The following is an 18163-nucleotide window of genomic DNA, read 5'->3' on the forward strand; positions in this document are numbered from 1 at the left end:
ATGAATTACTCCATATATTAAAAGTAATACTAGTATTCTTTGGCAAGATGTCGACAAAGATGAAAATCAGCAAACTCGAAAATTCAGAATAATTATTATTCAGATATCATAATAATTAGTCTCTCTCTTTTTTTTTCTTACATGATTCTTCATTGATAATATGTATCAACAAACTCATTATAGTGTTATACTATGGGTTTGACTGAAAGGTATTAATAGAGTGAAATTTTATTCTACATCAATAAATACTTTTGACTGAGCTAAAATGTTATAATCAAGTGGGATATGATTTTTTTTGTTATTTACTCTATGTATTGTGCACAAAGAGAAAATGACACATTAAAGACGTGACTGAAAGATATTAATAGAGTAAAATTTAACGTACTCTAATTGAGTTAAATGTAAACAATCAAATGGGCTATGATTATTTTGTTAATTATAAAGAGGAACAAGACACACTAAATGTCACTCTGAATCAAATGGACTATGATTATTTTGTTATTTTGTTATGTTTTACTGGTTGTTCTATTCCGATCTGGCTTCCCAGATCACCACAAATTTGAGTAATAAAATAGCCGTTTGCCGTCAAAAAAAAAAGAAAAAAAATGTCACTCTGAATTATACCAAAGATAGATGATTTTATTCTAGATACTTTTCTCTTTAATTTTTTCAGTTACTCTTATTACTGTTTATTTTATTATATTTTTTCTTCATCTAGATTTGTAAAAAGAAATTAATTGTGCTGAGTTTAACTTTTTTATTTGTTTTTAATATAATTGTTGCTCTGCAATATTTTCATTTAATTACTCTATTTTATTTATACTTATTTACTCTAGTTTTTATCAGTCATACCCTAAATGTAAGTCTCAGTTATACCAAAGTTATATAATTTTATTTTAGATATTTTTCTTTTTCATTTTTTCACCTTTTTTATTTTTCTCTTATTTTCACCTTTTCATTTTTCTCTCATTTTTACTTTTACATTTACTCTCTCCTTTTCTCCTATATTTACCGATCACACTCTACAAATTTGTTAACTCATTCAAGTAAGTTTTAAAGCATAATAATAGGCAATCATGCTTACCGTTTTGCCGACACATACTATTGCATCAATGCAACAACACCAAGACTAAAATCACGGACCGGAGATATAAGAGCAAGAGCATCAGTGAACCCCCCTTAGGGTTCATCTCTTTAATTTTTTATTATTAAATTTGTTTCTTTTTTTTTATTTAAAAAAAAAAATAGACCAATCGCAGATCACCGCACTGTAGTGATGAACTTTAAGAGAGAGGGTTTCACGCAAAAGAGGCGAGACGAGCCGAGCTTATTGGTTATGCTTATTTTAATTTTTTTTTTTTGTAAAACGTGCGATCCCCTCCCGTGAACCTCCGTTCCTGTGAACCTCCGCTGCGCATGCTCTAACTCACTCTTTTTTTGCCTTTTTGATATGCAAAAACCCGCAAAAACAATTGGTATAAGAAAATGTAAATTGAAGTGCATTTTCAAAAGTGCATTGTTTCGATTGCTACTAAGATCCTATTATCCTAATTTATGTAAAGAAAACGATAAACTGATAGTGGAACGCCAATACGTGTGCAATGGGACGACGAATAATATAATATTATATAATTCTATAATATGCTGATTTGTGTTGGATGAATAAACAAAATGGTTGCTGAGGTTAGGAAATTAAAGTAAACTAAAATGATTTATCAATACTCAATATCATACAAGTCAACGGAGTGAGAGTTCCTCAGTATTTTAAAATAGAAAAAAATTAGAATTGATATTTTCTCTAATTATTAAACGTTTGGGCTCATCACCAAATTCTCATAGGAGTCAACCGCACTTGACGGAACGGCGACCATTACTTTAACGGCATCATTCTGTTCAGGAACCGGAAGTAACAAACAGTAACGGTCGCAACAAACCGATCCAACATGAACCGGTTTACCAAAACCAAAATCAAGCCGTTCTAAACCGAGACGTGACCACTGCGACAGTATCAAGACTCCGACAGAGTCAGGACAAGCTTTCGCCTTGCTCACGGCTTCCACCACCGATCTGACGTAATCATCCCCGACTCGCTCCTTCGCTTGCTTCACGAGCATCGTCGCGTGACTTAACCCTTTCTCCGTCAGATCTTTCACGGTGGTTTGCGCGCATCCGACGACGAAGGCGTTCCCGTAGAACCCAACGGGTAGACTCGGTTTGACTCGGTCTCGAATGTTGATGCTGAACAAAAGCTTGAGGCTTTGGTTCGATGGCAAGTTCAGTGACCTCGCCCAGCTCCGCCATACATGTGCGGAGAGCACCTCGAACGATGTGGACTCGCCGAGTCGACTCGCGAGTTTTTTCAGCTCGGTTAGTCTATGTTTTTCAAACACGACTGATGTCGGAACGAGTCGTTCGGCGTTGAATCGGTTCACGAACCCGCAGAGGTCAGGAACTCGGTTGAACTCAAGGTGGTTTAACGAGTCACGAACCGGAGACGGGTTAAGCAAGTGGCGATCCCACAAGTGTTTACGTTTTGAGTCGCTCTGACTCAGCGAGTCTCTAGATAACTCGGCGAACAAGGTGAGAAACTCTGCGCTTCCGATACCATCGGAGACGCAGTGGTTAACACCAACGGCTAAAGCTGCGCCACCGTCTCGAAGCCAAGTGAGCTGGACGACGAGAGGCGGAGCACCAGCGAGGACATCGATGACGTTGAGGGAGAGAAGCTTTCTCCAGCTAGTCACGTGCCGGGGAGGTTTGTGAAAGTCAAGGCACGTGAGGTGGTCCGATGCAGCTTCGAGAAAGAGAGCACCTTGGCCACGGCAGTTAACCTCGAGACCTCCGCCGCCTCCACCGTCGGGTCTCTCACGTACGCGGCCGGAGAAAGGGAAGTAAGGAACTAGAGCGCGAGAGAGTGCTGACTTGAGACGATCCGAGAGAGAAACCGGGTCGGAAACGGGTGAGTAAACGAGGAGGTACTCGATGGTGAAACGGAGGAAAAGTTGAGAATCTAAGGCGGAGAGAGACAGAACAGTAGAAGGTGTTTGGTCGGAAGTAGTAATAACTGTGGCTTCTTTCACATTAACCAAGGATCCCATGGTGCTTTTTCTACGATGCTCTGTTCTTTTTTCCCTCTGAAATAAAGAAGGTGGGTCTCTGCGATGTGTATTATATATATATCTCTCTGCTATGTACATTCACGTAGAGAGAAGTATGGAGACAAAGGGTAATTTTGTAAATTGTGTCTTCATTTTAGACATGGTATGTCTTGTGTGTTGTGTTCATGCATATGTACTCTTCTGTGTACGTGTTCCCTTGATTGTTCTCATTGATTTTCAAATCTACAGACCTTGTTTTTGATCCGTTGTGGGATGTTTTACAAGTTACTGTTAGACATGTTGATTTTTCAATTTAGAGCAGTGGATAATAATCCTCCATATGTTTATATACCTTATATTTAATATTCGATAAACAGGATAACAACCTACTTTTATGGATATTGAAAAGATTTTGACGAATATTTGGTTAATTTGGGATATTTGGTGGTATTAAAATTGATGGTTACTACTGTTTCGGTGGGTGCTCACGCATATCTATACAGCCTATACAAATACGTTCATCGACCATTGGGATAAGATCATTCACACAACAATCCATTCGTTGGGATAAGATCATTCACACCGCGACTATCCATTTTCTTTATCATGGATTGACAAGGTTTGATCCGTAACGAATTTTACAGTTTAGAAAAACACGATTTAGTGAAATCAAACTCTAACAAAAAAGTCGTAAAAGTAAACATTTAAACCATTGACTAAAAAACACTTTTTTTGCTAGACAGTCCATTTAGGAGTAAACATTTGCATACACTTAACTTATCACGTACAAGAACATATGTTTCATTTGTATATGACTATATGTAAATGTGTAAGTTTACATGGCTTCCTGACATGGCGTATAATTTCAAAATGATCACAACCATCTATACAATAAGGATTTAAGACAAAAATATCTAAATAAATATAAGGAAAACGTACCTTTTGCTAAAGTTTGGAAACACATTTTACAAAGAATAAGTTACAAATGTCACTAAGCCAAGTTTCTCTACTACTTAGTAGTAAATTATTGATACTGATTTTTTTTAATTAATTATGAAAGTCTTTGAATTGAGGTGTTGCGATGTGAAATGAAAAACTAAAACTGATTGAAAATTAAATGTAGAAAACATACATCTTGTATTTATGTTAACAATACTAGATCTTTTTTCCGCGCTACGCGCGGATAATACATTTAAATTTGTTACATTTATCATTTTTATTTATATGTGAATTTTTGTATATTAAATTATATATAACTAATTTTTAGATCTGATTTTTTTTTATATTTTTATTTTGAAATAAGTATTTCTATTATATGTAACACAATTAACTAATAAAATATGAAAATCAAGTCTGAGATTTTAGAGTTATGTAAAAAAAAAATATTATGTATAGAACATAAATTATCTTAGTTTAAAAGATCGGAATCTCATCTCGAATAAATTCATGAAAAGAAAAAGTACTTCATAACCTACTTAAAATATAAAACTCCCTTTTCAAAAAAAAAAGTGTACTTAATAATATTTTTTTACGTATAATAGTTAAAAACTGACAATTGAATATCGATCCAGAATATTAGTTTAATATATCTAATTGGTAAAATATTAATTGTAATAAAAAAATTTTGAATTTTATACTGAAACCTTGACAACAAACTTGCAATTTAAATTATGACGCAATAATATATATATAGGCGACTTATTCGGAAAAATAGGATTAGCGATCTGAAATATATAATTCCTTGAAAATTTGTACGTGCTATTGAAATTATTTAGGGGTGTTCAATCCAGATAAAAGAATCGACTAATTCCGAATCAGCGAACCGAGATAGAGAAAGTGTTTAAATCTGGTAATACTGAATAGATGTCATTTGTGAGCAGCCGTGAATTATGTACATGGTTTGGTATATAAACCGTTCAAATCGAATAAACCGATCAATTAAAATATAATAGTATAAGTATGTGTAATTTATGTAGTATAATTAATAATATATACCAGATTTATTTTTTTACTATGATCCTCATATACTACGGGGAAGAGCCGAAGAGAAGCCGGAGAGAAGCTTTTGGGTTGAGGAAGGTGTTGGAGATTTGCGGCTTCATATAATTAGATTGTTTGAGTGATGCTTTTCCAATCAGTGATTATTGCATATACGTAATTGCGGCAATTTTCCTAAAGTTGAATATCCTGAACATCTTTATTATTTAGAAACTCGGTTTTATAAGATTATGTCGTTTGTTTTTCGAAAAAATTCTATGAATGTCTAAATTCTATAAACATCTTTATTTGATGTGCACGTCTCTCTACTCGTGGGTATGGTTTTGTTTGGATATGGTCAAATTTATAGATTACGTATAACCTATGAATCAAATTATGTTGCTACCGTGTTAGAAATTACAAAACTTGTATCTGATCTGTTTTCCGATTTCACATCTCAATCATGGTTTTATATTTTAATTTATATACTTATATAAATTTCAAATTCTGTTGCTACGCAAGGATTGTATATTTTAATTTATATACTTATATATTTATTTATTGATTTTTGTTTTTTTTGTATGTTATTTTATAGCTTTTGTCTTTAATAATCTTCAACTATATTCTTAATAAGTATTACATTTGTTGTGTACATAATATTAGCGATTTTGATTTTAAAAGAGTATTATATAATGTTTAGACTTTATAAGAATATTTTTTTCATAAATTGGACATATAAAATGTAAGTTATTTCTTTATATAAGAATATAACTTGTTTAATATTCAAAAGTTATTTTGAGAAATGGTTAGAATAATACAAAACTTATACTTTGGTGACATATATTTTATATAATCTATTTTTAATTTATTATTATAATTTGTAATTTTGTAATCTATATTTTATAATTTTTTATTTATGATGAAATTTATTATAATGTTCGTATTAATTTTTTGGTAACTTGTTTTTGTATTCAAAAAATATTTAATCCATACACTTAATATAACGATTTTGTGTAATGCACATAATATTTTCTTATAAAGATTTTTTTAATCTTCTATTTTAGAAGTTTAGGTTGATTTTAAAATGTAATAACTGAATAACTTGATTCAGAATTTGTTCCTTTATTTACAGAGAAGTGATATAATTTTAGTTTGTTAATGTTTACTTCCTTTTTCTATTTTACCATATTTTGTTACTTTATCGATCTTTGTTTGGATTTTTTTTTATTTAACTTGTGTTAGTGTATTTTTATGTTTAATTTTAATTGCATTGTCAAACGTAAATATCATTTTCATATCGATTCTGAACTTCTAATTATTATTATTTTAGTTTTATTTATGTATTCTGAGAATGTTAATTTATATAGAGTCTGTGAATTATTATATATTAAAAATTAATTTAAAGATAATTTATAATTGATATATAGATTATTTTTAATATGTATATTATTCTATATTTTGGCATACCAGTAGAGTAATGGAAGGATATTCAATATTTTGGCACATATAGTTGTAAGTGTCATTTCTCATTTTTAATTGTTGGTTAGATCAATTAATTATTTAAAACATTAATTTAAGAGATATATACATTCTTAACAATATAAAATAATTTTAGTTAGTCATAAGATTTTTTCCCGCAAATTAATAGGCGACGGTTTATTTCTTCATGTGAATTCACATGTACACTCATCATATGATCGAAACGCATATATGTCTTAAATATAGAGATTAGACATATCAGATTGTGAAGTAGAGATACGAAACTGCAAACTGAGCAATTCACCCTCTGTAGATTTTCATGGCATTTATCCAATAAGCTAGTGAGGTTAAAATTATTAAGAAATCACTTGTATCACTTCTACTGTTTATACACTCTACTTGAAACACATGCACACATCCCTACATAATCTTGACGACTTCGTTAGTACGAAATTCTCCAAAATGATGATGCAACATGATATCCCCGATTAATTTAGCTGAATCATGTTGGCTGAAACACATGCTTGCATCACTACGTAAGCCTGACGACTTCGGCCTGCTGAGGTAATGCGAAGTTAGCTGGATCATGTTGCCTGGTACAACATGATGCTCGATGATGAAGCCATACACTGTTATCTGATCTTTCGAGGCTAGGTTCTGCAAAAATCTCTTTAGAGGTGAGAATACCCAATAAAACCAACTCAGTCGAAACATAGCAACTGAACTGTTGCAAAACAGAATTTAACAGTGCAAGTGTGCGACTCATTAAAAATTCTTACAAATTTGAGGTTCTTTTTCATTGGGTGTGTTTATAAATACTGACACATTAGTTGCTACTTTGAGTTTTGCAGTTTTTGGTCCATTTTGAGATCTTTGAGTGGCAACATGAATATCAAATGGTTCTTCATCAATAGCTTTGAGAAGCTTTGAGACTTGCTTTCATCCTTGGAAAGAGTTAAAGTTTATCCATGTGAAGGCAAAGATTTATTACTGGCAAAAGTAAAGAGCATTTGAAATCTTGAGTGACCAATCTAACTTACAGTATGCAATTATAATCCCTTTTCCATTGAGAATATCCATAATAACATTCACAGTTCTTGTACACGCTCCTTTCACATCCTTAGAAGCAAGCACATGTGTAACACTTGGGTTCCAGTACCTTGATATGGATTATTCCATCAGGCACTGGGGGAAAGCAATGAAATGCGAAGATAAGTTTTTTTTAAGCAAAGTAGGTATGATATATCCACATAGGATGGGGTTTCTTGGTTGTCTTGTGGTAAGAAGAGATGCTTATTACTAATTACTAACCTTCTCATTCTGTGATAGTGCATATCCACAGAGAAAAAGATATTTTGTACGATCCAATGAACAAACCTCAGCAGGAATTCTGCAAAAAAGTAATGATACAGCCATACCGTAAGTTTTATATCAAAATATGATGGGGGAAAACAGCTTTGATATAATTTTGGTAAGGGCTCAGCTCTGGATGCGCAATGTCTATATGTCCAGAAAAGTAGAAGAAAATCTTCTTGTAAGGACCCAAAATAATAGTTTCACATTAGAATTGGAACTGTGGTAAGTAATTTTTAATTATATAGTTAGATGCGAATGAAGAGAATGTGGTAAAACATACATAATCCCACCGGCAAGACTTGATATAGCAGACAAAGGCATCCCCTTTCAGATTGCATTTAGTGCACTTGATTATCAGTCCCTTTGCAAGTCTTGATTTTAGGTTCCTCAGTGTGTCAGCTTCAGAGTAAACTTGCGGGGCCCTGAAAAATTCATTCAGCTGCTTTGAATACTTTTATTATTCGAAAGGGTAGTGTAATACTTTAGCCAAATTCTAGACGGGATTTTCAGAAACAAAGGTTGACAAATGTTAGAAGTTGTGTATACTATTTTATAGTGGCGCTATGGACATGGATAACATTTGAGAGAAATATGTCAACTCCAACAACCAGATTCCTCTTGAACAATGCAGCATTTCTCCAATGGCCTAACAAAATATTAACCCAACCAACTAAGTAAACCTCACAACAACAAAATGCTCAGTTTTTTTATATCCGATCCCCTTTGAAAATAACAGCTTAAACACGCACCAAGAGATGAGCAATTCTCAACCAATTGACATACATTATAAGAAATCACTTACTATTTTTCTTTTTGCTTTGAAATTACTTGAGTAGTAAGTTATTTGATCACTTCTTTTGTAAGACTGGTGTGCGTAAGCCAACACCTAATATAAGATTTCAATTAAACACATAACCTGTGAGTTACTGTTAAGGTAAGAACAGATAAACTACAAAGAAATCTCGGAAATTAAATAAACAAAAAAAAAAGACTACAAAGAGTATTGTATCTTAAACCTGATTAATAAAAGGAGAATCGAGTGGTTCGTGATAGGGGTTCTGTCTAAATGAGGCGAGTCATATATAGATGGTGGAGATGGGAGAACTGAAAGGTACTGAAATAAAGAGAGTTTTGAAGAATTAAAGTGGAGAAAAAGTTATACTAACATGAAGGTTGACGTTAGCTTTTTAGTTAAGAGAAAAAAAAAGAAGAAATCTGTGGAGAAGGGAAGGCAAAAAAATTACTTGGGCTACATATTGGATTTCTACGGTGAACAAAGAGAAATTTAGGTCTAAAACACACTAAATAGATAAATAACCTGGCCAGCCGACACATTTGGATCCCATGTAACTTCACAGCCTCAGTATATTCAAAGAAATCAATATCTGAGGAGTTACTTTCATCTGCATCACTCTAGTGTCCATACTCAGGAATCAGGATAAAGTTGTACTATCTCAGTGCCTCCTTTAGGTCATATAGGCCTGCAATTCAAAAATCTAAATATATATCCTAAGTTAAGCTGTACAAATACATTCTAAACCCATATCAAAAGTAAGATGGACATGAAACCTGGAAAGAAATTGTAGATTTACCTAAACTATAGATACCATCGATTTCAAAATGGATTTGAGATATGGTACACTCAATTGAAGTTTGAAACCATGATGTAAGTGGAACAGAGTAGAAATATGTACCACAGAAACTAAGATACATGTGCTCATAAGGTAAGGAATTATACATGTTAGCCTTTTCACTGAAAACATGGGAAGAAGTAAAGTGGGTATGCATATTTAAATTTCTTGAATTTAGACATTATGCCTTTTCTTTTGCATCATGTTTGTATATCCATACCTCAGATGATCAATTGAAAAACATCTCACCAGTTTTACAAAAATCAGGAATGCAGGAAATGTCACTCTTTCAAACGTCGAATTAAAAGTTCAAAATATTTGACACTTACTTCTTCCGAGTTTGGGCAGCCGTTGCGTTCGCAGGCACTGTCGTCTTCAAGGCCATACCTGACGCAAAAAAAAAAAAACGATTTGTAAATTAGTTATGGTAAAAGCACAAAATCAAGGATAATGAGTCGGTAAACACTTGTTTCTAAACATGTCTCTTGCTTACCAAAATATCTCTTGCTTTCAACTCTGGTTCTGATTTGGTCATCGGTTAAGAACCTTGTTCACCATCGTACGAACAAACATGATACACGGGTTAGAAAAAAATCCCAAAACCCCATACGCTGATGATAAGGACATGAATAAAGGCATCTTACCAATGATACCCGGATTGCTCCCGAGTTGAATTGTATTTTAAAACTGGAAAATTGTATTTCGCACTGAAGTTGGAGGTGACGAAAGTGAACCAAACAATCGAATCGATCTATAGTTAGTGAGATTGCGGACTGAATCAATATATAATTATGAGAGATGGAGGAAGGTGTGGGAGATGAGAGGATCATCGTTTGTAAAAACGTTTAGTATGAGGAGAGAAATAAAAAGTCAGTCTATTAGGGAAGCTTGATTGGTGACGTGGGTTTTGAGAGTATTTATTGGTTGAATATTGTTGCTGACGTAGGAGAATCGTTGAGACGATTGAGGAAGATGAAAACGTGGGTATATCTGTTTCATCGAGACACAACTGACGAAGAAGGCTTAACATAGATTTTAAATGGGTCAGAAACCAATTTGAAAAGCCCAAAAAGTTTGGCCAATGTCGACAAACAGAATGTGAAGTGGCAAAATAAGAGCATATGATTGGTAGATTATTTATGCTTATGTGGATATGCTCAATGGAGCTCATATCCCACTTTTAGTATAGTATAGATGTACAAGTAACTAAAGGTCGAATGATAAAACATATCTAAAAGATAACGCAGATCAAGCCGATTATATACAAATCAAATAGATATGTAGAACAAATGTAAATCTAACTAATCAAACTAATTTACCGAATCATGTTCAATCTAATTGAGTATTGAAAAGATAAAATAATGTAAGTCAGATCTTAAAAAAAATAGAAGTTCTAGTTAAATATAAAATAAAAATGAATCCATGTGTTATAACATAGTTTTTGACAATAAATTAAACTTATTGAATATTATTTATCATATCCAACTCATATTAACACATTCAAAAATTTATTTCATTGAAATATAGCTAAGTCAGAAAAATATATCATATTTAGTGAAGTTATACATTTTATATGATACACAATAACATGTATATCTACTTATTGCAAAAAATTATATGACAAGTATGAATCTGTAAACTAAATATATAGATAACTTATGTGAATGTACGTATAAAAGAAAATATACATAATCATATATATTTTATATATCACTTTATAAATTCTTTTTATAAATAAATTTCTACATAAAATGAAAATATTAAACCATATGTCTGAGAGAATTTGTATTTAGTTTGAGAATTAATGAAATAAATTAAATAAGACTAATTATTGGTCCTCATCATTCTCCCAACAGATTTTTTCACTGCAGGCAACAATTTAATATATATGCAGATTTTTATTATTTAATTATTTATTTTTGTTCCGCAATTAATATTTTGAATGGTAAACAAATGCAAAACAAAATACATAATAAATTGATTGTTTTAATCTTGCATCTCTCATGCACCTTTCAAGTAAGTCAAAATTAACGAAGATTTTAGCTTCTTTATTTTGAACTTTAAGTTTTGCCTCTCCAGAGCTTCTATTTTGCCGTCAGATCTTATATTTGACTTTCATCCTTAAATTAACATTATTAGATGGAAAATATATGCTAGTAATTCATCAACCCAAATATGTCCGTGGCACGTATGGTATATTGTTTGTTTAAAAAAAAAGGGTATATTCTTACCATTAAATTAAAGTCTGCATACAACAACCTACTTATTATACATGGGATCGAACTGTTTATTGACAGTGGTAATGGATTGGTCTACGCCTAATGATTCATGTAGCCAATCTAAACATAAAAGGTCGGAAAAAATAACCTAAAAGCAAGAAAAAGTACGAGACTTATTCGACTAAATTCTGAGTCCATGAGCAAATTACATTTTAGAATTGCAAAGGTTTTAAGAGAAAAAGGTCTATAATCAATCTAGAAAACGTTATAGCTTTCTTGTTTATAATTATGACGTATTAAAAGGGAAAATAATCGTGAGAATCAAATTGGTGGTGGTGGCGGTTTACAGTATGATGTGCATTGTTGTTTGGGCAATGGCGTCTGTCTACAACAGTGAAAGATTTGGTGCCAAGATTCTCATGGAATAACTTTATAGGACAAAGACAAAAATATATTCATGGAATATTATACTAGTAAATACTCTCTCCCTTTCACAATACATGATGTTATTCTTTAGTGCACAAATATTAAGAAATTTACTTTTTTCTAAAAAATAGATTTAAAAATATAATTTAAAAATCATCCAACCAATTACAGAAATGATTACAACATCTGATTGGTTACACCGTTTTCAATAAAGTTCAAAATAATATAAAAATATCAAAACATCATCTATTTTGAAACAACAAAAATCTTCTAAAACATCATCTATTATGAAACGGAGGGAGTACATACCCTTCCATAATTATGCAGATTTTAGCTAGAGAAAAGAAGATCACAACTTATTTACTTGGTTTTCTAATTACAGTCATCTTATAGTAATATTTCTTAGATGTATAATAAGAATTTTTCCTTTGCTAATTTTCTCTATTTGTTACCATAACTAAAATGTGTTATTTGACAAAAACAATACACATTTTGAACACTTAAATTCCTACACATAATTTTGCAGCTAAGAAAATTAAGCAATAATAGTTGGTTTCAAGTGGTGCTTATAATTAATATTGGCTTCTAAAGTATTTTTGTTCACATATAGCTACAGCTAGGACTGCTATTGAAAGCAACAAAAGGCAATACCTCTCGCATTACCATGAGCCATTGGTTACTAGGTTATATACAGACATTAGACTTTAATTTTCAAATTTTTGCAAAGGAATCAATTTAAAACCATATGTACGTGCACTTTTAACTGAAATCATATATATATGTATAGCTAATTTTTTGCCCAAAAAAAATGTATAGATAATTTAAAAGCAATGCCACTTTTTCGTTAAGTTTTCTTGAATCACTGTAGTGGTCTTGTCAATTCTAGCATGGACCCATGAATATTTAACGTGGTCACTCGTATAGTATATATATGATATACTTTTCTTTTAAGTCTTTTTTTCTTTCTTTTAAGTTATTTTTCTTCTTCTTTTCGGAATATGATATAAAGCTTCTATTTCAATGATGATAAAAACAGTGTACTTCGACCCTACAAATATTACCTCTTGTAATAATCCAAAATGTTATGAGTAGAGTCTAAGGTTTAAGGATCTATCAAATCTTAATACAACGGAGTTTCTAATGAGAAAAAAATATGAACTGGAAGCAGATATCGAATAAAATTTAGATTATAATGATCCAAAAAATATTTGCAATATGTCTTATCATCAAACTAAATAATTTAGATGGTGGGATACATTTCACATTCCCATTGAATGAAAAGATTAAAGAAGATGATTCTGTAATCCAAATAAATCGGTTTTCTAAATTGTTTTTATTCTGTTTTTTTTTTTTTTCCATCAAAGGGATTTAATATTATAAAAGAAACGGGCCAAACCCAGTACAATATTATAACATAAGCCCAACAACAAATAGGACACCCAAATTTCTAATGGGCTAAGCCCTACGGACCCATCACGAGAAAACCCTAGGGAGCAGGCGGAAAGGCATACTGCCGCCTCACTAAACCCACTTTTGGCCGCTTGTACACGTGTCGCGATCCTCCTCCGCGAAGAAACACGTGTCACAAGGATAGCGCCATACCATCTCAACTCGTCGGCGCCGGAGATCCAACCACCGGACCACCCGGCCAAACCGGAGCTCCATCGCTCCGTTCCTCTTTACTTTCACCCAACTTTGGGCCACTCAAGCCGGAGAGGCTCAATCGCCGTAGCGAGAGCTCCTCCATCAACATTAACCACCGGGACCCGCCAGAGGAATCGCATGCATCCTCATTCTTTCCGCCGGAGCTCTTCCATCTCCTCCGACGAACACACCAACCCACAGAAACAAACAAAAAAACCCGACCGAAGAAAAGAAAGAAACAAAACCCTAAAGAATAAGGGCCACGAGCCGGCGACGCAAGGCTGAAGAAGCCTTCACCCCCCGGAGACTAGATCCGATGACGGCGGACCTGAAGGAGTTTCCCCGCCACGGAGACAAAAGACCGGCGGCGACGGATCTGCGATAGCCTCCGCCTCCCGGAGATATTATTCCGACAACAACTAAGGTCTTCTCCGCGTCATCTACACAGCCACCGCGTCGTTACTCCAGGACCAGAACCAAAGCGGTTGGTGGCAGACCAGAGATCGGACAGGCGGGAACCGGCAGAAACGAGGAGAAGGCCGGATCCTGGTAATTTTATCTGAAAGAAACACGAGCTCCGGCGGCGGCACGGACGCTCACGCACCGGCCGACCGCCGAGCCCTCTGGAAATTGCTTTCTCTCTCTCTTTCTCTCTCTCTTTAACGATGCCGTTTTTTTTAACTATTCTGTTTATGAAAAGAAATAATGAAGATTTGGGAAGATTTTGTACCAAGAGAAAAAGGTGAGAAAATTGCTTTATGGGGAACAAACTAAAAGGATGACTTGATGTGGTATGCAGATGTTACGGTAGTCATGTTTTTTCTTTCTATCTAAGTCATCTACGAACTTCAGTCGTATATATAGAGTAGATCTGTAGATGCATGCTGATAAGTGAAAGGCACTTTTTTGACAAAAAAGGCACTTTCCATATAATGGTATATATGGTAACTGCTTTTACCATTAGAAACGTAAATATACGTCTTGTTCGTGTCGGTGAGACCAAGGACGTGTTAATAAATTTGGAGAAGCGACGATGAATGATGAATGATGAAACACGAAACAGAAAAAGGTAAAATTTTATGCTGTGCACATGTCGTATCAAGAGCTGCACTGTGTCTGTATAACTCTGCTTTTCTTTATGGAAAACTTTCGAGTTTTAACTACATATGAGGTTTAACAAGCTAGATCTTGATATCATGTTAGGTTTAACTCAACATTGAATAAATAGGTCAAATTCTTTTTAGGGGTTTTTGCCAAAACTAACCCACAACTTGATTTTAATTCCAAACCTATACCCAAACTTGAATCAAATGCAAAACTAACCTAAAAGCCTAATGAAATTACAGCTCAGCCCCTTGTGACCAAACAAAAAAACAGAAGCCATTTTTACGAATATAGCCCTAGTAAATCGTCTGAGTCGTCTGAGATATTGTAAGTCGTCTGGACGACTGAAGTGTAAGTCGTCTGGTACCAGTTTATTTTAAAAATAATTTATAAATCTTGTAAAAAATATTTTGATGCGTAAAAAATAAAAATCAAGTAATTATAAACAGTTTTAACTGATATAAATTAAGATATGATAAAATTGATTTGTTTTGAAGATATATGAGTGGAAGTAGTGAATCATGAAATACTTTGGTTTAGGAGTTTGGCAAACATATGTTGTAGTATTGTATGTATTGTTAGGGTTAGATTTTGAAAAACTAAAATGTTTTTTTCAAAAATTAGTTTTCACCTATATGTGTTTATTTCTGTGTATAGTAAACACTTTTCAAGGTTGATTTGGTTTTATGAAGTGTTTAATTAGATAATTAAGTTTAGGGGTTATGTTTAGGGTGTGGACGACTTATATTTCAGTCGTCTGTTGAATAATTTACCCGGACGACGTATATTTCAGTCGTCCAGACGACTTACTTGTAAGTCGTCTGGAAAGTCTTCTATTTTAGTTTCCCGCTAAAAATATTTAATTTCCCGCTAAAAATATTAAACTCTTCTGGACGACTTACATGTAAGTCGTCTGTTTTAATTTCTTCACCAGACGACTGAAATGTAAGTCGTCCAGGAAGTCGTCTGAGTCAAAAATATTTAATCTAATTGGATTTTTTGTCTCCCTATATAAAGAAAAATTTACACATTCTCTCTCCTCCTCTCAAATGGCTGCAACAAAAATGTAATGTTCATCATTCTAAAACTCTCCAACCTCTCTCTAATCTCTTTGACTTGAAAACACCAAACTTTATATGAATTTTTCAGTTTTGTCTCATGTATTTCTTACTAATTTATCTCTTTTGCAGGTTTTTAATCAAATGGTACTCATCTTCCACTAATTTAGAGGTAGATCTATTAATTTTAGATATGTATTTTTGTGTGTTCTATAAATGTAGATTTATCTAATCTTCCACTCATTTTCTCTATTTTTAAGTCATTTGAACGTTTTTGAATATGCAGGTTTTTCAGATCTGGATTTGATGTGCAGGTTTTTCAGATCTGGAAGACTTCTGGGACGACTTACCTGTTAGTCGTCTGGAAGTCGTCTGGACTTCTTGGAAGTCTTCTGACAAAGTCGTCTGGACTTCCAGGAAGTCGTCTGGACTTCCAGGAAGTCGTCTGGACTTCCAGGAAGTCGTCTGGACTTCCAGGAAGTCGTCTGGACTTCTAGGAAGTCGTCTGGATTTTTCTGAGCGTTTTGGTAAGTTCTTATGTCTGATTTTTCTTCATTTGGTAACTTCTTGTTGTATAAAGTTCTTACTTTTTTCCCAAACTAAAACTCTCCAAACTCACTCTAATCTCTTTGACTTGAAAACACCAAACTTTATATGAATTTTTCAATTTTGTCTCATGTCTTTGTTACTAATCTATTTTTTTTTTGCAGGTTTTTAATTATTTGGTACTCATCTTCCACTAATTTAAAGGTAGATCTATTATTTTTAGATATGTATTTTTGTGTGTTCTGTAAAGGTAGATTTATCTAATCTTCCACTCATTTTTTCTGTTTTTAAGCCATTTGAACGTTTTTGAATATACAGGTTTTTCAGATCTGGATTTAATATGCAGGTTTTTCAGATCTGGAAGACTTCTGGGACGACTTACTTGTTAGTCGTCTGGAAGTCGTCTGGAAGTCGTCTGGACTTCCTAAAAGTCGTCTGGACTTCCTGTAAAGTCGTCTGGACTTCCTGTAAAGTCGTCTGGAAGTCGTCTGAACTTCCTAAAAGTCTTCTGGCAAAGTCGTCTGAACTTCTTGGAAGTCGTCTGGACTTCTTAGAAGTCGTCTGGACTTCTTAAAAGTTGTCTGGTCTTGTCTACTCAAGTGGAATCCAAGCTTGTCTTTGTAGATGAATGATCTATAATAGTTTTGTTTGTGGTCTGTTTTATGAATTGCATGTATACTCTTTTAGTTGTGATTTTTTTGTAAAATCAGTAATAATGTTTTCCAAGATGTATTAAATGTGCTAACAATGTGTTTACACATTTACAAATCAATGAAATAATAGACTTCATTAGCCTTTTTCTTATCTTTGGATCTCTCATATGCCATAATAAACTCCAATGGCCTTTTTCTCATCTTAATAAACAAGAATGTTGGTAAGAGATGAAAACAAACAATAGTAACTAGTCAAAGCATATCATATTTTTTATAAGTTTGCATTGAAAAACTTAGTCAAATTTAGTAAAATTAAGGGAGAGAACATATTTTGTAAATATGAGTTTTACATATCTTGAAGTTATTTATCACTCTTAAAAATACAAGTTATTCAAAAACTAACGTAGAAGACTTAAAAACTAGTGGAGAAGACGCGGACGACTTCAATCTAAGTTGTCTAGACGACTAAACTATATGTCGTCTGGTCAACGCATAGGTTATTTTTGCAATTGACTTTGAAATCTGTTATTTCGGACGACTGTAAGTTAAGTCGTCTACTATTGTTTGGTTAAAAAAAAAACTCCAAAAAGCTAGACGACTTACATTTCAGTCGTCAGAGGTTAGTTTTGCATTTGACTGGATTATTTCAGAAGTTTGACTTTTTGGACGACTTACATTTCAGTCGTCTAGTGAAAATTAAAATAATAATATTTTTTAAAAAGTAGACGACTTACAGTTAAGTCGTCATAGGTTAGTTTTGCAATTGAAAAAAAAAACTTCAAGATTTAATTATATACAGACGACTTATAATTCAGTCGTCCACGAGACGACTGAAATGTAAGTCGTCCAGGATTTACGAGGTTTGACCAGAATCTCGGAAAAAAATCCTGGACGACTTACAATTAAGTCGTCTGGTGGACGACTGAATTATAAGTCGTCTGTGTATAATTAAATCTTGAACTTTTTTTTTTC

General features: G+C 33.3%; 2 protein-coding genes across 21 annotated transcripts; both read right to left on the bottom strand.

The window, feature by feature from the left end:
• Positions 1 to 1692: 1692 nt before the first annotated feature.
• On the bottom strand, positions 1693 to 3409 carry LOC106438032 (alcohol acyltransferase 9-like). Its single transcript, XM_013879068.3, has one exon. It carries the CDS (start codon positions 3195 to 3197, stop codon positions 1806 to 1808), a length of 1392 nt encoding a protein of 463 aa, XP_013734522.2. The 5' UTR covers positions 3198 to 3409; the 3' UTR covers positions 1693 to 1805.
• A 3479-nt stretch (positions 3410 to 6888) lies between these two features.
• On the bottom strand, positions 6889 to 10696 carry LOC111201376. 20 transcript variants are annotated; one of them, XR_007338113.1, is made up of 11 exons: positions 10186 to 10690; positions 10035 to 10087; positions 9871 to 9928; positions 9229 to 9406; positions 8927 to 9024; positions 8713 to 8796; positions 8457 to 8556; positions 8191 to 8332; positions 7866 to 7944; positions 7595 to 7713; positions 6889 to 7211 (listed from the first exon to the last, which is right to left on the bottom strand). XR_007338113.1 is itself a non-coding variant. In XM_048775775.1 (4 exons), the coding sequence occupies exons 2-4, from the start codon at positions 8229 to 8231 to the stop codon at positions 6975 to 6977; spliced, it is 357 nt and encodes a 118-aa protein (XP_048631732.1). In that variant the 5' UTR covers positions 8232 to 8332; positions 8713 to 8931; the 3' UTR covers positions 6889 to 6974. The 20 variants fall into 20 exon arrangements, 1 of the variants encoding a protein (XP_048631732.1); XR_007338112.1 differs by having other exon boundaries at positions 6889 to 7498; XR_007338104.1 differs by adding an exon at positions 7334 to 7498 and having other exon boundaries at positions 6889 to 7223; positions 7595 to 7944; positions 10186 to 10687.
• Between the last annotated feature and the right edge of the window lie 7467 nt (positions 10697 to 18163).

Source organism: Brassica napus, chromosome A3 (assembly GCF_020379485.1).
Source record: "Brassica napus cultivar Da-Ae chromosome A3, Da-Ae, whole genome shotgun sequence".
Taxonomy (NCBI): Eukaryota; Viridiplantae; Streptophyta; class Magnoliopsida; order Brassicales; family Brassicaceae; genus Brassica; species Brassica napus.